The 21,915-nt window shown below is 37.8% G+C and overlaps 1 protein-coding gene and 1 long non-coding RNA gene across 10 annotated transcripts in view; one reads left to right on the top strand and one right to left on the bottom strand.

The window, feature by feature from the left end:
* Positions 1 to 21,915, top strand: part of LOC141278828 (uncharacterized) — a 276,124-nt gene that overhangs the window by 5,097 nt on the left and 249,112 nt on the right. The gene's annotated exons all lie outside the window — the stretch shown is intronic.
* Positions 12,828 to 20,729, bottom strand: SPP1 (secreted phosphoprotein 1). 2 transcript variants are annotated; one of them, XM_004315204.4, is made up of 7 exons: positions 20,580 to 20,729; positions 19,391 to 19,458; positions 19,240 to 19,278; positions 16,805 to 16,885; positions 16,477 to 16,515; positions 14,608 to 14,898; positions 12,828 to 13,654 (listed from the first exon to the last, which is right to left on the bottom strand). In XM_004315204.4, the coding sequence occupies exons 2-7, from the start codon at positions 19,442 to 19,444 to the stop codon at positions 13,253 to 13,255; spliced, it is 906 nt and encodes a 301-aa protein (XP_004315252.2). In that variant the 5' UTR covers positions 19,445 to 19,458; positions 20,580 to 20,729; the 3' UTR covers positions 12,828 to 13,252. The 2 variants fall into 2 exon arrangements, with proteins under 2 accessions (XP_004315252.2, XP_004315253.1); XM_004315205.4 differs by lacking the exon at positions 16,477 to 16,515.

The raw sequence follows: 21,915 nt of genomic DNA on the forward strand, positions 1-21,915 counted from the left end.
TTCCTTTTGGAAACTTCCTTAGCCACAAGCCTGGCCCCCCTGCTTGAATTTTTTTTTCTTGTTTTTTTTTAACTTTTTATTTTATATTGGAGTATAGTTGATTAACAATGTTGTGTTCGTTTCAGGTATACAGCAAAGTGATTCAGTTATACATATACATGTATCTGTTCTTTTTCAAATTCCTTTCCCATTTAGGTTGTTAACATAATATTGAGCAGAGTTCCCTGTCCCATACAATAGGTCTTTGTTAGTTATCCATTTTACATATCTCCCTGCTTGAATTTACTTGCCATCTACCTTGCAAACCTTTATCACAGCATTTACCACCTTATATTGAAAATGTCTGTTAACATAGTCTTCCTGAGTAGGACTGTAAAGTCCTGGAGAGCGGAGACCCTGCCTCATTTAGTTTGTAGTTCAGCAGCCCAGCAACCATTTCCCTTTCTTATTATAACGGTAATCAGTTTTTCTCGGGAAACAATCCTCTCCGTTCTGAGTCCCTGAGTGCCTCAGGTGTGGCTGACACCACTGCTAAGCTCCCAAGTGGTGGGTGTGGATCTCAGGCTTGGCCAACCAGCGTATCATGTCCCCTTGACACCTGGGAATGGTATTTAAGAACAGGCATGGGAGCTGGTTCTATCCAATGGAAATCAGAACAGATTTTTTTTTTGTTTTGAATTCTTGGAAAAGAAAAGCTTTTCTTCCCACCAGATTTGGAGTTGTAAGGATGTAAGTCTAGACAAGCTGGCAGCCAAAATGTTTATGCTAGAGGAATAATGGAACAATATATATACATGAAAATATGTATAATGTGAAGACTGGAAGAATACCAAAATGGAATTAGTGATAATGTTTGAGTGGCCATGCTATTCAAGAACATTGTAAAATACATTTTTATAATTTGCCATATTCTAGTTTTGTCAGATGCAGATATATGTCTTTAGCCACATTCAAAAGAATTTTGAAGAATATAGGGCCAAGAATAGAGCTCTTTGGAATATTGTGTGAGGCTTTTCTCTTTACCAACTGAAACTTATTCATTATTACCATTTGGGTGTAGTTATTCAAAAATTTTGAATACAACTCTACTTTCACTAGCCCAGATTTCCAAAAGGATGTCAGAATTTTTTCCAAAGCCTTTCGATGCCAACATGGGTGATGCTTACAGCTTTCCCAGATCTACCAGACTTTACAGAATGTCTGCTTTATAACCACCTAGCATAATCTTAGATATGATTAGGGTGCAAAAGAAGTTGTCTTTGCCTTCAAGGCCTGTATAATTAGCTTGCAAATACAAGCTATACACAGATAAAGCAATTACCCGGTGAGTGCTGTATGGTTGCTGGGAAGGTTTCTATTGTTGTTGTTTTTGTTGTTATTGTTTTGGAGTCTAGCTCCTAGGTGAGTCCTAGGAGATGGAGAATATGACCAGGTTCTGATGACATCATTTGAGCCTCTGAAACCAGCACTAATTGAAGTTAGATCTAACCCTGGACTTCGATAGCCAAGAATTTCTTTTTTGCTTAATTTAAGTTTGGGTTTCTGTCTCTTGCAACTGGAGTAGTACTAACTAATAGATTTGAATAGAAGTGGATCATACAGACTGGTAAGAGTTGTGTCAATGATATGCATAAGATGCTATATGAACACACAATTGGGCCCTCTCATCTGAGCTAAGTGGGCTCAATAGGGCGTATAGGGTGGCTAGTAGGCTAACCCACTCTGCAAGCGTTAAGAGATTAGAGATTTGGGGGATGCCGAACCATACTTTTCTTTCTTAGTGTCTTTGACATCTTTACTATAAATACTATTCCAAAGGACCTTTTAAAGATGTCTTTTCATTCTTATAGTATTTTTTAATAGCATAAGTTCATAATTTTGATAATGTCCAATTTGTGAATTTTTTTCTTTGGATTGTACCTTTGGTATCATATTTAAGAAATCTTTGCTTCACTTAAGGTCATGAACATTTTCTCCCATATTTTCTTCTAGAAGATTTATAATTTCAGGTTTTACATTTCAGCACATAATCCATTTAAAGATAACTTTTGTTTATGGTGTGAGGTATGAATAGAGGGTTGTTGTTTGTTTTTTTTTTGCATATGGATATCCAATCGTTGCAGCACTATTAGTTGAAAAGACTATCCTTTCTCTACCGAATCACCTTTGCACCATTATTGAGAATCAATTGACCGTATATGAGTGTTTATTTCTAGATGATCTGTTCTGTTCTTTTGATTTATGTGCTTAACCTTTTAGTAATACCTTCCTGCTTTGGTTACAGTAGCTTCCCTCACTCTTCCTCACAGGCTATCTAAGAGCTTTTAAATTTGTAAATTTTAATGGTTTAATTGTGTTGAATGACTCTTTCTGGTTCCAGTCCCTACTTTGGTATGACCCGTAAAGGACTGTTGCTCGTCAGTTGATCATAGAGCATTAGTGAGCTATGTTGGGTTTCTGTCTGAATGATATTTTAAAATTACTTACAAATGTAAATTTTCATGTCAATCATCAATTCTTTAAATGAATCAAGCAATTATTTTATCAATTCATCAATGTTTGTTCAGTAGCCTTTGACTCTTCTTCTGAAAGATAAGGACATTAGCAAATGTATACTCTCCACAAACAAATACTTTTTAAAATTAACGATAACTTTTATGTAGCCAAAGTCTATAAACTTTCATTTTTAACCTAAAATAATAAAGATAATATTTACTTTATACATTTAAGTGTATTCAGTACTCATTACGAGTACTTTTTTTTTTTTTTGGCGGTACGCAGGCCTCTCACTGTTGTGGCCTCTTCTGTTGCGCAGCACAGGCTGCAGACGCGCAGGCTCAGCGGCCATGGCTCACGGGCCCAGCCACTCCGCGGCACGTGGGATCCTCCCAGACCGGGGTACGAACCCGTGTCCCCTGCATCGGCAGGCGGACTCTCAACCACTGTGCCACCAGGGAAGCTTCTACCAGTACTTTTAAAAAATGAGTTCCCTTTCCTTGAGTTCCTTCTCTCTACTTAGTTTTTTGGGATAGATTTTTTATCAAGCAGTCCTTTTTTCGTTGTTTTTTTTAAGGCGGACGAATTAAAGCTTCATTGTTCCCAGAATACGTACAAAATTGAGAATGCCTTTCCGTTGCCATAAACATAAAACAAATGGGCTGGGCACAATATTTTTGGCTCAATCTTTTTTTTCCTGTTTGCAGGATTCTGGAAACATTTCTCCACCTTCCTCTGTCATTAAATGTTGCTGTGGAGAAGTAAGAGGTCTGATTAAACCCACATTTTTTTTTCTCTCAGCCCTAGCAGGTGACTTGATTTTTCTTTCCAAAAGTTACCTGTTTAGTGAGTTTTTTTAAAGAGTACACATTTGGGTCGATCATTCTGCATAATTGTTTTTCTGGGAAATACTGTACAGGTTTAATCAGTAAATTAAAATTTTCATTTATTTTAGGAAAGCTTTCTACTTTTATAATTTTGAAATATTCTGTTTCATTTGTTTTGTTCCCTTAATCCAAGGGTACCAATAATGCATATGTTGGAGCTACTGTTTAATTTCTGTATTATTCTCTTTCTAATGGTTTCTGTCATTTTCTGGTTTTGTTTTTAATAGGATTTTCACAAATCATGTCCCCCATGTTACTGTACTTTTCATATTTTCGTAGTTTTAAATGTGGCTTTCATTTCCCTAATTATTTATTTTAGATCCTTAATTCCTTTCACGAATTATGCCAGCTCCCTTTTCATTTCCGCATGGTCATATATTTTTTTGATCTTTTTCATTCTTTTTTTTAAAGTTAAAATTATTTTTAAAGAATTTCTGTTCCTGGCCCTGACGGAGCAACAGAAACATATTTACCCACTTACCTTAAACAAATAAGAAACTAGTCCAAATTTATGATGAATGGTTTCAAACATTGGACAATGGACAGTGATGAATAGTAATCCTTGAAAGAAGATAAACAAACAACGTGAGTCCTATGGTTTCTCCAGTAATTCCCTAGAGAGTGATTCCTGGCTGTTGTGTAGTCTCCCTTAGTTGAGAAGACAGAGTAAGTTGAGAATTTGGGGAAGCCAAGGTGGATGGAATTCACAGAGTACCAGAGAGGAGAGAGCCACACAGAGAAAGAGCTCCAGGGATCTCCAGGGTGTTGCCCTTGAGTCTTCAAAGCATTTGAAGAATCTGCCTGAGGCAAGAGGAAGAATTACCAGAAAGGAGCAGGTGGAAAAATTTTTGATGCTCTCATAGAGGGGGAATATTTTAAATTCTTCAAACATCCAAAGCAGAGAAACCTTGCTATACATGGGGTGTTGAGTAGAAACCGCAGAAGGGTAATGCCTCAGTAGTGAGGCTGAATTAGCCTAGAATAAAAGCTTGTTTGTTCTGTATAACTTTTGGTCAAAATAGTCTGTTGAGTATGTCATCTATTTCCTAAGTGAATCTAAGTGATATGTTAAAATTTTTCACTTAATTATATTCTTTCCCCCTTATTTAAAGACTTTGCTTTAGATCAGTTTTAGTTTCACAACAAAGTTGAGAAGAAAATACAAAGATCTGCCTCCACATATGCATAGCTTCCCCTATTACCAGCATCCTGGTCAGAGTGGTACATTTATTACAATTGATGAGCCTATATTGACACAATATTACCACTTAAAATCTATAGTTTATATTAGCGTTCATTTTTGGCGTTGTACATTCTACGGTTTTGGACAAATATATAATGACATAGCCATTATTATAGTGTATACGGAATAGTTTCTCTGCGGTAAAAATTCTCTGAGCTGCGCTTATTCATCCCTCCCTCACCCCCTAGCTCCCAGCAACCACTGATCTTTTTACTGTCTGCATAGTTTTACTTTTCCCAGAATGTCCTCCAGTGGAGCCATACAGTACGTAGCCTTTTCAGATTGACTTCTTTCACTTAGTAGTATGCTTTAGCGTTTTCTCCATGTCTTTTCATGGACTGAGAGCTCATTCCTTTTCAGTGCTGCATAAAATTCTGTTGTCTGGATATACAACAGTTTATTTAGCCATTCACCTACTGATACCTTGGTTGCTTCCAAGTTTTGGCAATAATGAATAAAGTTGCTATAAACATCCATGTGCAGGTTTTTGTGTGGTTATGTTTTCAACTCTTCTGGGTAAATTGCTGTATCCTGTGGTAAGAGTATGTTTAGTTTTGTGAGAAGCTACCAAACTGTCTTCCAAAGTGGCTGTATCATTTTGCATCCCCACCAGCAGTGATCCTTGCCAGGATTTGATGTCGTCCGTGTACTGCATTTTGGCCATTCTAATAGGTGTGTAGTGTTATCTCACTGTTTTAACTTACATTTCCCGGACGACATATGATGTGGAGGTTTTTTATATGCTTATTTGGTAAAGTGTCTGTTAAGGTCTTTGGTCCATTTTTTAACCGTGTTGTTTATCTTCCTATTGTTGAGTTTTAAGAATTCTTTTTATGTTTTGGATAACAAGTCTTTTATCAAATGTGTCTTTTAAAATATTTTCTCCCAGTCTGTAGCTTGTCTTCTCATTCTTTTGACATTGTCATTTGCAGAGCAGAACTTTTACATTTTAATGAAGTCCAGCTTACAAATTCTTTCTTTCACGGATCACACCTTTGGTATCTTATCTAAGAAGTCATCATCATACCCAAGGTCATCTAGGTTTTCCTATTATTATGTTTTCATCAGTTATTTATTGTGATTGTAATAGTTTTTGCTATGTAACATTTTGTCTCCCTGTTATTTGGCGTGTAATGGTTCATAATAGTTAAATCTTTATTGGACCTTTAACAGTATAGAATAGACTCATAGCTACATTGCACGCTATTTGCTTTTTAATTCTACTTCTTTGACAGTACTATTGCAATTCTTTTTAAAAATTTTAATCTGTTTATAAGGGAAACACATAAAACAAAGAGAAACAAAAACGTTGTAGGATTTATTATTGTTATTATTTTTATCATTATCAGAATCTGTCTTTGAATAGAGGGGCTTCATCTATTTACATTTATTTTTTCCAGCATTATTGCGATATGATTTACAAATAAAAATTGTACATAATTGGGTGGTATGATGCGATTTTTTTAAAAAGTTGTACAATATGGTGATTTAATATACATATTTATTGTGAAATTATTATCATAATCAGATTAATTAACACATCCATTACTTCACATAATTACCTTGTGTAACTATGTATGTGTGTGTATCATGATGAGAACACTTAAGACCTACTCTCTTAGCAAATTTCAAGTAAATGCAGTATTATTAACTATAATCACCATGCTGTGCATTAGATTTCCAGAACTTATTCACCTTATTACTGAAAGTTTGTACCCTTGAACCAACATCTTCTCATCTCCACCACACCCCAGCCAGCCCTGGAAATGACTGGTTCTATGAGTTTGAATTTTTTAGAGTCCACGTATAGTTGAGATCCTACAGTATTTGTCTTTCTGTGTCTGACTTACTTCACTTAGCGTAATGTCCCCTGGGTTCATCCATATCATTGCAGACAGCGTGATTGCCTTGTTTTTTAATGACTGAATAATATTCCATTGTGTGTGTGTGCGCGTATATATATATATATATATATATATATATATGCGCACACACACACCACGTTGTCTTTATCCATTCATCTGTTGATGGACTTATGTAGTTTCCGTATCTTGGCTATCGTGAATAATGATGCAATGAACATGGGAATGCAGATATCTGTTTGTGATATACTGATCTCATTTCGTTTCGATATATATCCAGAAGTGGATTGTTGGCTCATACAGCAGTTCTATTTTTAATTTTTTAGGAACCTCCATACTGTTTTTCATAAAGGCTGTGCCAGTTTACATTTCCACCAACACTGTATAATGCACTGTATGATGCATTTTGAGTTAATTTTTGTGTATGGTATAAGATAAGGGTCTAATTTCATTCTTTTGCATGTGGACATCCAGTTTTCCCAGCATTGTTTTCTGAAGAGATTATCCTTTCCCTATTGAGTATTCTTGGTGCCCTTGTCAAAGATCTGTTGACCATATATTTATTTCTCAGCTCCCAGTTCTGTTCCATTGGTCTATGTGTCTTTTTATGCCAGTACCATAAAATAGTTTGAAATCAGGAAGTGATGCCTACAGCTTTGCTTTTCTTTCTCAAGATTGCTTTGAGAGGTTTTGCTAGATGTATCTGTAAATACTTCATTGTACATCTCTTAAGAATAAAGCCTGATCCACTTTCATAAACATAATGCAATGATCACACCTAAGAAAACTATTAATAATTCCATAATATGATCTAACGTACTGTGTATATTCAAATTGCCATAATTGTTCCTCAAAAGTGTTGTGTAGTTTATTTCTTTCTTAATCCAGGAGTCAGTCAAAGTTCCTGTTTTGCCCTTGGTTATACCTGTTTAAGCTTTTAATCTAGTATCCTCCCTCACCTACTCCCTCCTTTTTCTCTCATCACATTGACTTCTTTTGTGGTACTGAAAGATTTAGAAAAGGACAATACGCTCAGGATGCTCAGTTAATTTGAAGGTCAGACAAACAATGAATCATCTTTTAGTATCATATGCCCCTTGCTTACACTAGAAGATGATTTGTTGTCTTTCTGAAATTCAAATTTAAGTGAGTGTCCTGTATTTTATATGGCAGCCCTACTTTTCAGAAACTTGAAGTCTGTTGCATTACAGAGTAGCTCAATTTCTACATTTGTTTGTTTTCTTCTGATTTGAATCGGTTAAACATTTTTTACAAAAGCATTTCATAGGCGACGGTGCGTCTTCTTATTGTGTCACATTAGAAGGTACATATCTAATAGTCCCATTAGTGAGGCTGTTTGATTACTGGATGAAGAGGGCGACTACTAAATCTCTTTAGTTAAAAGCATCTTCTTCCTTTGGAATTAGTAATTAGTTGAGTGGTGTTCTGAGACCAGGTGAATATCCTGTTCCCCATAACCTTCTGTGCAATGATTTTAACATTCATTAGGGATCATTTCCTGAATCAATACTACACTGTGGGTTGCAAAATGATTTTGCAATTTTATTATTTCTCCTACATTTATTGTAAGTTGGCATTCATCTGCAAAGAAGATCTTTCTTTTATGCTCTCTCTTATACTATCACTATATACTAATGGAATTAAGAAATCCTGTTTGTTATTATCTGTTACTGCCATTATTCTTTTTACTCTCAAATTACTCCAGTTTTGGCCAATGGAAGTTCCCTTCAAGTCTGCTCTTTGGTCCCCCGTATATGATTCCATTTTGTCTTTGAATGCTTTCTTGCTTTCTATTATTAAAGAGGCTTCCCAGGCTTAATTTTTAACTCATTTTGCCCAAGACCATGAATAAGCCTTTTCCTCAAAGAGCCTGCGACAGCTATCAGTTTACTGCTGCTCTTCTCAGGGTCCATTGCCTCTGTGCCACTTTGTGATACTGGAGTTGGATCCTGTAAGCGTGTTTCCTTTGCCAGCTGGCACAATGGCAAGCTTTGTCAGCAGAGGGCACTGGAAGGACGCTGCGGGGAACAGGCTGCCTGGGCTGGTGGGCGTCCTCATCCTCTCTTTTTGCTCCTAAAGGACAGGTGCTGTGACGTGCTTGCAGAGCATCCAGTACAGCTCACTCTCCAGCTGGTTTCGCCGGCATCCCGGCGGGCAGTTCCCTGCTCAGTCCTGTACCATCAAGTTTCCTGCTTGCCAGCCTCAGTTTACTGGCAGTCCGGTGGGAAGTGCCCTGTTTGGCAACTTCAGCCCACCAGCTATGGACCAGGTCTGGCCCAGGATGACACCGCAAACTGCTCTGTCATCCCCTGGGCTGCAGCTATCTCAGTTTGGGGGAGACTGCCTCTCTCTCTCCAAATCATTCCTTATTTGAGTACTCTCAATCCTATGGTATCGTTAAGGTTTTTTTTTTTTAATCTCCTATGCTTAACCCCCTGTTTCTAGTTAATAATTCTTTACGTTAAATTTTCCCTGTTTAAATTACTGGTGTGTTTCTTGTCTTCTCACTGAACCTTGACGGATACCGTACAGAGGATGGTCTTTAATGGTACCACCATTCAAAAATGCAGTTTCAGGATTATCTTGGTCGTACCTTTGGATTTGAGTACACTGCTGAGCCACTTGCCGATGGGAAATGGGGTGCTTATGTCTGATGACACACCACAACACAATGAATACAGCTATCGCCTACGGCTGATTGTGATGAAGTGTCAACAAAAGCAAGTACGTTGGAAGCCCAGTGCACTTGACTAATGATGACAACAGGATGGTGGTATCTTGGTCTGTTTAGGCTACTGCAGACTGGGTGCCTTATAAACACCATTTCGTTGTAACAGTTCTGGAGGCTGGAAAGTCCAAGATCAAAGTATCAGTAGATTTGGTGTCTAATGAGGACTTGCTTTTTGGTTCGCTCTATTTGCTGGTACCACAGTGTTTTTATCAGAGAGGCTTTAGAGTCTGATTGAATATTTGTTAGGGCTAATCCTCCCTTATTGCTTTTATTTTTCAGGATTTTCCTTCATATTGTTGTATGTTTATTTTCCCATATGAACTGTAGAATTAGCTTGCATCGCTCCAGGGGGGGAAAAATTTACTTTTATTTTATTTAGAATCACATTGCATTTATATATTATTGAGGGAGAATTGACATCTTTATGATGTTGAATTTTCCTATACGAGAACAAACAATGTTTTTCTATTTAAGGCCTCTTTTTTGTCCTATGGGAGTGTTTCACAGTTTTCCAAAACAGTCTTGGCACATTTCCTGTTAAGTATTTTGTCTTTTATTTTGTTTGTTTCTATATTAAATGACATTATACCTTTCGAATGGTCACTGTTAGTACTTTTTCTATTTATGTTCTTAGCTAAATTTTATACCATGCTATATTTCAGAACTGGTTAGTTTTATTTTTAGCACTGATTCTCTGTTTTCTAGGTGTTGTGTTATATAATCTACATAAAGATATAAATGAATTATTTCTCAATTCTTATGCATCTAAATGTTTATTATTATTAGCTTAGATCTCCAAACCTACGTTATATAGTGGTGGAGAGAGAGGACATACTTGCTTCGTCCTTGATCTTAACGGGAATGCCTGTAATGTTTCTTCATTAGGTATGGTGCAGGTTTGGGGCTGAGATATAATATATTTCATCATGTCAAGGAAGTGTCCCTTAATTTTTATTTTATTTTTATGAAACTATGAATGAGTGTTGAAATTTGTCAAGGGCTGTGTTACACTTTATTATTTGTTCACGATTCTTTTTTCCCTTCCTCGTTCATGATTCACTGTGTGAGGACTGTACTTAACCTGCACGTTGATATTGGGTTTGATCATATGACTTGCTCTGTCTTTAATTTTTTTTTTTTTTTTTTTTTCGGTACGCGGGCCTCTCACTGTTGTGGCCTCTCCCGTTGCGGAGCACAGGCTCGGGACGCGCAGGCTCAGCGGCCATGGCTCACGGGCCCAGCCGCTCCGTGGCACGTGGGATCTTCCCCGACCGGGACACGAACCCATGTCGCCTGCATCGGCAGGCGGACTCTCAACCACCGCGCCACCAGGGAAGCCCTGTCTTCAATTTTTTTAACTGAAGTATAGTTGATTTACAATGTTTCAGGTGTATGGCAAGATGATTCAGTTATATATATATATGTATATGTGTATATATATGTATATATATATGTTCTTTTTCAGATTCTTTTCCATTATAGGTTATTACAAGATATTGAATACAGTTCCCTATACTATAGAGTAAGTCCTTGTTGTTTATCTGTTATATAATGTGTATCTGCTAATCCCAAATTCCTAATTTAGCCCTCCCCCCCTTTCCTCTTTGGTAACCATAAGTTTGTTTTCTACGTGTATGACTTGCTTTGAACAAAGGGGTTTGATCAAAAGTGACAGTGTGTCAGTTCTAAGCCCAAAGCATCATAAGTTTCTGCTCACCTGTCTTCTGTTCCTGCCTCTACCATCAGAAAGACAGACATGCCCTGGATAGTTGATCCTAGATAGAGAGACGTATGGAGCAGACCTGAATCCGTCCTGCAGCCTGAAGTACAACCCCTGCAAACCCACAGACTGTTGAAGGAGAAAAAGAAAAATATTTGATGTCCTAAGCTACTTAGATATTGAGGGTGTTTGTTACTCATTATTTTCACAGGAATAGCTGACTGATACAAATTCTTTGTTATCATCTATAAGTCTAATCATATGACATCTTTCTCCCTAGATCTAACTATATGGTGAATTATAGGAATGAATTTACCAATATTGAAGCATCATTGTTTGGGTATAAATCCCCCTTGATTATGATGCCTTCTTTAAACTTGATTTTAGATTCTGTTTATTTAGAATTTTTCCACTGCTACTTATGAGGGAGACTGATTTATACGTACGTGTGTGTCTGTGTGTGTGTGTGTGTGTGTGTGTGTGTGTGTGTGTACATTTGCAATCATTACCAGGTCTGAGTGTCAAAGTAATACTTGTTTCATAAAGGTCACTTGAGAGTTTTCTTTTTCTGCTACAATTTAAATGGTATTAGGGTTATCTGGTCTTTGAAGTTTTGATAAAATTCCACTGTAAAGTCATTTGGGTCTAGTTTTTATAGTTAGTTCTTTGATAACTTTTTGTCTTTCCACTATAGAAGTTTGTCTATTTGTCTTTTCTGTGATTAGCAAAGTTAATTTTGGTAAATTGTATCTTCCTAGGAAATAATCTAATTCATCTAGGTTTTCCGTTTAACTTGGACTGAGTTGTGCAAAATATTATAAGTTGCTTCTGATTTGTAAAACTTCCTCACGTCCTTGGTTATCTCCTTGTTTTTATTTCTTATTTGTGCTTTCTACCCTTCTTCCTTTATTGGGTTAGCTAGTGGTTTATCTGTGGTGCTGATTTTTTTTTTTTTAACAAAGAACCAGCATTTTGATATATTAATTTCTACTATTTTTTCTGTTCCCTATTACTTTTAACTTTATTATATCCTTCCCTGTGCTTTCTTTTGCTTTACTTTGTTGCTCTTTCCTAAGTTTTAAGATGGCAACTCAGTATCCTTATTTTCATCCTTTTATTGTTGCTGCAAGAGTTTAAGGCTATGGATTTTCTGGGATCACTGGTTTAACGGTACTCTAGTGAGTTATGTTTTCATTAGAACTATTTTTTAGAAATTCTGCAATTAAAAAATTTCCCCTTTTGTCCCAAGAGTTGTTTAATAGAGAAGTTCTAGATTTCCAATGAGATTTCTAGCTTTAAGAAGAGCAGAGGAGCAAGGTATAGAAATAAGGCCCTTGCTCCACTTCAGGTTTCCAGAACTTTTAGTTTTGAATGAAGTTGAAAATTTTGATTATTAGCTTTTAGGTTTTTTCCAGTACAAAGGGACTATTTGTTTATTATCTACAAGGGATCAGAATAGCTATGGGACTTACCAAGTTGTAATCCAAGGGCAAGGAAGCATAAATTCACTGCGAAAATGAATGGAGAATGGTAAAAACCAATAAAATTGATTTGTGATTGCATCTAAGCTTTCATTAGCTTTGACATAAGCTTTGTGAAAATTAGAAAAAGTTTGCTCTCACTCAGCGGAAGTGGCCTACAGAGCCCTGCATGGTTGGAGGAGTTCTGGCTGAATATCAACCTCCACTTGACTCCTGTTTCCTTGACTGGGAACTTTAGCTCAGCCAAGGGCTGTATGTTTGATCCAGAAGGTCTTAGATTGCTGTCTACTAAGTCCAGCACATTAATTAAAATGATGACATGTATTAATTGCCAGGCAACTGTAGGGAATCAAATAAGAAATGCAATTGACACCACCAAACTCTCATTACATTCGAGATATAAGATTTATTCACACCAACAAAAATAATCACAACAAAATATAAACTAATTTAAAAAACAAAAGATCATAGTGACATGAAATTTTATATTCTCAAGTGTGTAAAAGGTTTTTTTTGCTTCTACATAAACTTCTTTTCATAAAAGGGTAGCAAACATTAAAATGCAATGATGGTTTGCATTTCTTATATGGAAAGAACATAGGCTAAACCCTGAAGCTTTTAGTGTGCAAGGGTGTTACCATCAAGTCACACACTAAACTAATGATCAAAACCATGATCTGTTTCCAGATCCACACACACATATATTCACCAACTAAGCAGAGAAATAAGCATTTCGTATTCTGTCCCACTCTGCTATAATGTATTTTTTCTTTTTACTAAAAGCAAAGTAGGAAACTGTATTTTTCTCCTTTTAATTGACCTCAGAAGAGGCACTATCCAATTCATGAGAAACACGAAGTTTCAGGTGTTTGTCTTCTTCACTCTTAAGGTCTGGGACTAGCTTGTCTTCGCGGCTATGGAATTCTTGGCTGTGGAATTCATGGCTGACTTTGGAATTATCCTGACTCTCAATCACATCGGAATGCTCATAGCTGTCATCCTCGGCCTTCAGCTTGAATTCTTTGGAATGCTCGCGGCTGTGGGTTTCCATACTGCGGTCATCCGGCTGACTCGTCTCCTGACTGTCCTTCCCACGGCTGTCCCAGTCAGAAGCCCTGTGGAGGCGCTGGGCAACCAGGATGGCCTTGGGTGCATCACCCACCTCCTCGCTCTCCACGTGTGACGTCACGTCCTCCTCTGTGGCATCTGGATACTGAATCACAGAACAAACGGGAGAAGAATTCAATAAACAGCCAGAGATGGGAACACTGTAATTTTCTTCTGCTTTTTAACTTTCAGGCCAAGGTATTCTCTAACAATGTCTAAATTTGGCTGAAGCAAAAAAATAATACTAGCATGTTACTTTTTTTCAAACTAAGTCCTTTCATTACGTCATCTCCTTTAGTTTAATAGGTACATCAATTTTGTATGAGAGGAAACCCATGAGGAAGGTCTCATTATCTGTTTTACATAAAGGGAAAATGAAGCGAAAGTTAAAAGTAAAGGAACTCGTACACGGCAGGGCTATGTGCTAAATCCAGATCCTTTTTTAATTTAAAAAAGTGAATAGAGGGCTTCCCCAGAGGCGCAGTGGTGAAGAGTCTGCCTGCCAGTGCAGGGGACACGGGTTCGAGCCCTGGGCAGGGAAGATCCCACATGCCGTGGAGCAACTAAGCCCGTGCGCCACAACTACGGAGCCTGCACCCTAGAGCCCGCGAGCCACAACTACTGAGCCCCTGCGCCACAACTACTGAAGCCCACGTGCCTAGAGCCCGTGCTCCGCAACAAGAGAAGCCACTGCAATGAGAAGCCTGCACTGCAACGAAGAGTAGCCCCTGCTCGCCGCAACTAGAGAAAGCCTATGCGCAGCACCAAAGACCTGACACAGCCAAAAATAAATCAATTTAAAAAATAAATAAAAAATCAAATAGAATAAGTGCTTTATAACCAGGATTTGGAAAAATAGCATTGTGATTGAGAGACAAAATTAGGGAGAAATTATGTGGACTTTAATACAAAAACCAATAAGTGGGAAAAGGTTTTGTATTCAATGATCATAAAGTAATAATCCTTGCTGAATGAATGAACAAGTGAGCATGCAGACCCTTGTTCCCTAGAATTGGGCTCTACTCATAACCACCTCATGTGTCTTGTTCAAGGATTTACCTGGACTTCAGATCTGCGGAACATCTTTTTCGACCTCAGTCCGTAAGCCACACTATCACCTCGGCCTTCGTATGTGTCTCCGGTCGGGACAGGTGGAGTGAAGACGTAGGTTGCTGGAACGTCAGTGGGAAAATCAGTGACCACTTCATCAGATTCATCAGAATGGTGAGACTCGTCGGAATGGTCAGTGTCACTGGAGTCACTTGCGTCAGTGTCCTGGCTGTCTCCATCCTCTTCGTCATCCACAGTGTCTGTGTGCTCAGGGCTTTCATTGGACTTACTCGGGAGGGTCTAAAAATCAAGATGATCGGAAAAATTGGTGTCAAGGTTTTTATTTTCCTTTAGCCTTTACGGCGCCTTAGTCTTTTACTATCTTTATTTAGTTTCAGAATCTTTTAAGTCTTTATTGAATTTGTTACAATATTGCTTCTGTTTTATGTTTTGGTGTTTTGGCCATGAGGCACGTGGGACCCCAGCTCCCTGACCAGGGATTGAACCCGTACCCCCTGCCCTGGAAGGCGAAGTCTTAACCTCCAGACTGCCAGGGAAGTCCCAGTTTCAGAATCTTTGTATTCACAACAAAGCACTCAATGGCTTTTAAGAGCTAAAGTGAGCATCTTCCAATTTCCCTTTTAACACAAGGATAAATGGAATCCTATACTGAGTCATTTTTCTAGCTTTTTCATAAACATTATTTTCAAGCCAAATGTATGAGTTATAAATTTATATCGATAACATGTTTTTCCTTGATCATTTTAGACACTATTTAATTTACCAAATTCAATGATGCGGTAAATACAGGTACATAATTGTGAGATTGTTTTTTTCTATGACAGTTCTCAGGAGATCAGAGCATCCATGTATTAATGCTCACCCCCAAACCTAAAACTCCTCCCTATTAGCCTGGATAATCAAAAGGCGACCGTGTTATCCATGTGTACAAACTGCAGCTCAATTAACCAGTTAATGTCTATTACACTTCTGATTGCAAATATATTGGGTCATTTATCTAACTTTCCTTATTAGAAATTCTTAGCATCTTCAAATAGAATCTTAAGGAAAACAAATTTAAGTTATCCCTTTGCTTAGCAAATATATTACTAATTCCAATAAAAAGAATAGTTATTAAATAAACCATTATGTTAGCAACAGAAACGTTCCTGGAGTCAAAGTCTTGGCTTTGGTAGGCATTAATTAGATGCTTACCAGATATTAGATGACAGCAACAAAATATCTTAAATAAATTGCAAGAGGCTTAGTATTTCAAACAACAGACATTAGTAAACATTTCCTGCCACACTAAACTTATTTGAAACCTGGTATTTCTGACATTTAGTAAACACTTGTGTTTTTTGTGGGCAAGTTTTAGACAGGAAAATTTTTTTTCTTTCTTTTTTTTTTTATGGTTGGCTGAGCTCATGTTAGGAAGGGAGGGTGGGTCTCAAGATGGTGGGTCTCCAGGTTTTGAGGAGAAAGTTCCTAGTTCCTATTGTTCCCTTGGATGGTGGTGGCAGAGTCACTCAGAGAAATGAGACAGATATGAATCGGGCTACCAGGAGCCCATCCCATAATATTTCTCCCATACCCGCACCTCCACTCCACTAAGTAAAGGCTCTACTTCCACCATCCCTGACCTAGAGCCCACCATACTGTTGGCCCAGTATAATCAGGTCTGCAGAAAGTTCAAGGCTTTGGGTAGGGGTGTGATGCGCCCCTGGAATTTCAGGCCAGTGGATAGACAGGGCATTTACTGGAGAATTTTAATGGAATTTTGCCAGAATTGAACCCAGGCAATGTCACCAGGAGAAAGAGTTGCTTCCTTAGTTCCTCCAAGACATGGTGGACCTTGGATTCAAAGTGGAACCTCACCTCTTGCTTGTTACCAGTTTCCTCAGAGGACACAGTATTCTGAAGAAAGAAGGGTACAAATCAGTGTACATCATACTCTCTTAACTTTTTTATTCAAAAAGTTAGCCTTTCCATACAAAGCAGGTCTTAGTTTTTAGCCTCATTGGTGGATGACTTAAGCGGGAAGACAACGTGACAGATCAATTGGTGTCCCAAGTTCACCTTTACCAACAGGCAGGAAGGATCCACTTAACAAGCCCAAGTGGTCTGCTCGGTGGCTGTTTTTTGTGGTGGTGGTTCTTTAACTGTGAGAATTTTAATATTTAGAATTAATCAAAATTAAAAATACCTGTGGTTCTAGGAAAGTCTGCTTCTGAGATGGGTCAGGCTTTAGCCACGTGGCTACAGCATCTGGGTATTTGTTGTAAAGCTACAAAAAAGAGTTGCGTATTTGTCATTATTAAGAAAAAGAAACAGGGATCTCTAAGTGATAAGCTGAAAAAAACAACTCTACTTCCCCGATCTTGATGGATAAGCATAATATGCTTATTATAATGTCACCTGGAGCCTGAGCTCTATCTTTCATAATTTATTCTTTCTGGTAGAGTCGTTTAACAAACCCTTACGTAGCACTTACTGTGAGGCAGACACACTTTCAAAGTAATTTACAAATACTCATTCATTTAATCCTGGGAGAGGTATCAGTATGATTACTCCCATTTTACAGATCAGGAGAAACCCAGCCACGATGAAGTTAAGTGGTAGTAAGTGGCAGAGCCAGGGCTCAAATCCAGTGGCTCTCCACATTGATGATACACTGTGCTTTTCTGTTCTACGTTTGTTAGCAGAAATTCCTCTCAGATGAAATACAGCTAATGCAGAGGGGCCCTTAATTTGTGTTGATCTTCCTTGTTTCCTGTCTCTGTGGAACAAGGAGAAACTCTCTAAGGCTGTGCTGTCCAGTATGCCATTCTCTAGCCATGAAGCACATGGCTATTCAAATTTAAGTTAATTAAAAAAAAATTAGTTCCTCGGTTGCACTAGAGCGTTCAATAGTCACACGTGTCTAGTGGCTACCTTAGTGGGCGGGGCAGAAATATATCAACACCATTGCATGAAAGTTCTATTGCTTTAAGGTGCCAAAGACGTGAATGGAATGGCCTTTACTTAGCCAAGTCATTTATCTGGAAAATGATAGTAATATGCTAATGCAGAGGAGTGGAAATTGCTCTGAATAAGTGTCATCTGGTGGGCTGTACGGCCCAGGGCGATCACTTCACGTCTCTGTCATGGAGAAAAGTTACCCTGGGGGTTCCAAGAATTCCTTCACAGCCACAAAGGAGGAGAAGTGCAGGAAGGAAACCAGTCAGTAGCACGTTGGGTTTCCCCATGGTTGGCTCTAACCAGAGGAGCTTCGTATTGGGCTTCTGTGACAGTTTTTGCTGAAAGAATGGGTTCCTTGACTGAAAAATGTGAAAACGACTAGTCTAGATGAGTTCAAAGTTTCCCTCTTTTTTTTCTTTAAAATATATATATTTATATAAATATTATACAGATAAATGTTATGATTGATTACATTTAATATACATATTTATTCTGATGATACCTGTAATACAGGCTTTATCTGTATTTATAAGATAAATGTATAATTTTTAAAAAGTAATATGAAGAACAAATAGATAAGAAAAACAAACTAAAATCTACCCAGTAGTCATATCGCTCATAGATAACCGGTGTTCATCTTCAGGGGTGTCTCTTTATAGACTTTCCATATTTCCTACTAGCTCTAGATTTCTAGGATTCTAGAAGGTTGAGCTCTTCACTTATCTCCTAAATAACACTTAACTACTTATACAGCTGTGGCTTCATGTGCCGTATTTTATTCTATTAAAAAGGCACTAATTCTTGCCTCAAAAAGTGTGATCACTATTTTCTCTGGAAATGTTAATTTTCTGGCTTATTGCTGTGATTCAATACTTGTGTTCTTAAATCACTTGGAAAACAGACACACTTACTTCTACCCACTTGCACACCCAAACACAAGCAGCAATACTTCTCCTAACATCTTCATTAAGCAATCTAATTGCGGTGACCCCAGGCAGCTCTATACTGGCCTTTATTCTGTTTATCTGGAATTGAACTCTGTGTGCCTTTTTGTCCAAGCTCCTTGGGACAATGCCCGTTTGTTGTTTGGCTGGCATGCTTTCACCCTGTGGAGGGGCAGGTACATCTACGGTGCTGGTTGAATAATTATAATAAAGAATTTGATTTGGTCTTATCTTTGTCTAGAAAAATGTGATCTAACGTCATCGGATGAGCACAATAGATACAAACGGCATAAACAGACTTTCTCTTTATAATGGGCTTCTTAGCAAATATCTTAGGAGATATTGTGAGTATTATGGTTATGCCAACTCTCCAATATGTGAGGTGAATTTTAAACTTAGCTTGCCACTAAGTAAAGCAAAAGATGGAATTTTTTACTTCTACAACAGTATGTTGACTCATGGAAACAAAAAGTCACACAACTTCACAGAACTCATTTTACATAAATGATAGACCTAGAGCATCATTTTATTATATTAAAAAATCTAGTTTGGTTTTAAGAGACTAAAAGCAGTTCTGTGCTTGGTACTGGCCTAGAACCATAGCAGGCACTCAGTAAATACTTATAAGTTATTTTGTTTGACTATGAAAATAAGTAAAATTGCCATACATTTGTAGTACATCTTCCAGCAGTTGCAAAAATAATTTAACTATATGATAAACCTAAAAGATGCTCACCTGCTTTTCCTCAGAGCTGCCAGAATCAGTCTGTTTAACCTTTGAAACAGAGAAGGTGAAGAGAGATTACAGTGTGAACGTGTTCGTAGCACCTTGAAACACACAATTCATTTATTTTGAGGAATTTTCTTTAAGATTCAGCTGTACTCACTGGAAGGGCGGAGGCGATGCCCAAGAGGCAGAAGCAAATCACTGCAATTCTCATCGTAATCAATGTTCCTGCAAAATATTTTGTAAGAAATACTTGATCTTTTCCTAGGTTAAAACAGTGATGCTTTTTTAGGCTACCACATTACAAAATCGTCACAAATAAATATATATTTTCTGTAGAAATACTCTCTACTTCTTAGAGGAAAATTTTCTTCTTAATATTATGATCTTTTGAGTTAGTATTTGTAATGCCACCTCCTCTATTCTCCATCTTTTCCTATTAGGCAAGGAGAGAGGAATTTTACAAGTCTATATTTATTCAACTTTAAAATTTAGAGTTTCAGAGATTATGCCGTTGCTACCTCATGTCACCAGCCATCTAAACCTGAAAACAGATCAACAGTAATTGAGTTCAAGTAATAAGCTGGAATGGGAATATTTATTTTTTAGAGAAGAAAAACACAAAGAGAAAGAGAGAAAATAAAGCTGTGAGAGAAACTTGCTTTCTCCATTTTCCAGCATGCATTTCAAATGCGATTTTCAACTTAAATTATTTAAAAGGTGTTACTTAGGTGAAATGAAGCTATCTCTAAAGTTAATAATTTAAGTAAGGTATTCTAGAAATTTGAAACAAGAAAGAAAAACACTGAAAACAGTCAACAGCTTTCCTATTTGTAAGTCTAAATAGTGTCATACAGGCATTTTGGATAAATGTTAATAGCTAAATACAGAGGTAAAAATATTCAGAAAGGTTTTTTTCCTTGAAAACAGGATAAGTCAGATCATTAAATAATTAGCATTATCATTTGTTTACATTAGCACTAAAAATCATTTTCCTTTTAAATTGTCTCCACAATCATCTATCCATTTAAAATGATGTAGATATAATCATTCCAAAGGGGCATAGACATTTCTTTTTTTTTTCTGATGGCAAGAAGCAGTTTCAGTTCTTTTGAGGATGGCGTGGAAATATTTTTAAGTTTTCTATTCGACTGTCTTTCAAAATAGCCGGCCGCCTTTCCTGCAGGAGATCTGCCCCGGATCTGGCATGCTTATTCCAAAGACTAGGACCGTTTAAGTCTGATTAACACCTTTTACTGTTAAACCATTTTCCTTACGGCTTGACCTTCCCCATGAAATGAAACAGTGCATACACAGGCCAGCAAGCAAGTAGCAAACTGCAGCCTTACCTTGGTCTGCGGCGGCTAAGAAGAGCCCGGTCCCAGGCGGTGCTGATGCTGTGCTCAGGGCTGCACTCTGGGCTCTTCCTCTCCCTGCTGTTGACAACCAGGACGTCTCAGAATTTAAAGGCTGCTCCAGACATTCTCCACCAACACAGGGGGTGGAGAGATGTGTCATGAGGTTTTTTGCCACTGCCCAACCCACTTGCTCCTACACTTCCCCCTCTGGTTTTGTGGTTACAAAACAAACACATGCACACACACATACACACACACACACAAACTACTCTGCAGTTAAAACATTACTTATGCACAATATCATTAACTAGCTTTTTCGTTTATAGGATTGGCTCTCAGCATCCTGGAAGGGCATCGAGGGGGTCCCATAAAAAGGGAGGGAGGGAAATGACTAGTTCTTACAAAGGCTCTATAATTTCTGAATTAGAATAAAAATAGAATCTAAATCAGTCTTAAATAAAATTAAATAGAATGGATTTTTGTTTCTTTTGGTTTAAATAACAGATGAAGGTAATATATGCAACCAAATTTGCCTCACAATTATACTTACTTAAGAGCTATCAGGCTATTGTTCAGATACATACAAAGAATTCAGAAACCCTTCCTCCATTTTTACTTAAGCTCTGTTTTGTGATTTCAGGTGTTTAGCAGCCTGTCATTTAAACAAATGGCATTAGTAACATTAAAATCCACGTTCACGCTCATTAAATTGGATTTACATTGACCTTTCAAGGACGTGGATTTTTGTTGCCGTGTTTGAATTGTTTGGAAGTGATGGATCTGCTAATTGCTGTGTAAAATAGAAGAAGGGTAATTTATTCTCAGTGCGGCAGAAGTAAAGCAGTTTCTGACTGAGAGCAGGGTTACTGCTGGCAAGTGCTGCTTCAGGAACCAGAGTGTGGCTCTGAGTTCCACTCTGCCACTGATTAGCTGTGAGACCTTGAGCAAATCACTTAGCCTAGCTATACCTGTTTTATATCTGTCAAATGCACAGTTCGTGGGCGTTTTGAGAGGTTTAAGTGAATTAGTATGTGTAAAAATAAAAATACTTGGCACATATATGCAAATACCCTGCCTATTTTAACCACTGTATGTGTGTTAACTATTATTAAGATTTTTAGGAGGAGCAGGTAGTCATGATTTGTAATACCTTTAAATGGAATAGGTTATTGGAATGAGATCAGATGTAAGAATTTTTTTTTTTTTTTTTTTTTTTGGTACGCGGGCCTCTCACTGTTGTGGCCTCTCCCATTGCAGAGCGCAGGCTCAGCGGCGACGGCTCACGGGCCCAGCCGCTCCGCGGCATGTGGGATCTTCCCGGACCGGG

This window comes from Tursiops truncatus, chromosome 5, assembly GCF_011762595.2.
Source record: "Tursiops truncatus isolate mTurTru1 chromosome 5, mTurTru1.mat.Y, whole genome shotgun sequence".
In the NCBI taxonomy this organism is placed as follows: Eukaryota; Metazoa; Chordata; class Mammalia; order Artiodactyla; family Delphinidae; genus Tursiops; species Tursiops truncatus.

Excerpts from the sequence above, each read along its gene's own strand:
- SPP1 (XM_004315204.4), bottom strand. The coding sequence starts at position 19,444 with ATGAGAATTGCAGTGATTTGCTTCTGCCTCTTGGGCATCGCCTCCGCC. Across the intron at positions 16,886-19,239 it reads GCAGCTCTGAGGAAAAGCAG|CTTTACAACAAATACCCAGA; the intron begins GTGAGCATCTTT and ends TCTTTTTTGTAG. Across the intron at positions 16,516-16,804 it reads AGACTTTCCTAGAACCACAG|AATACTGTGTCCTCTGAGGA; the intron begins GTATTTTTAATT and ends TTCTTTCTTCAG.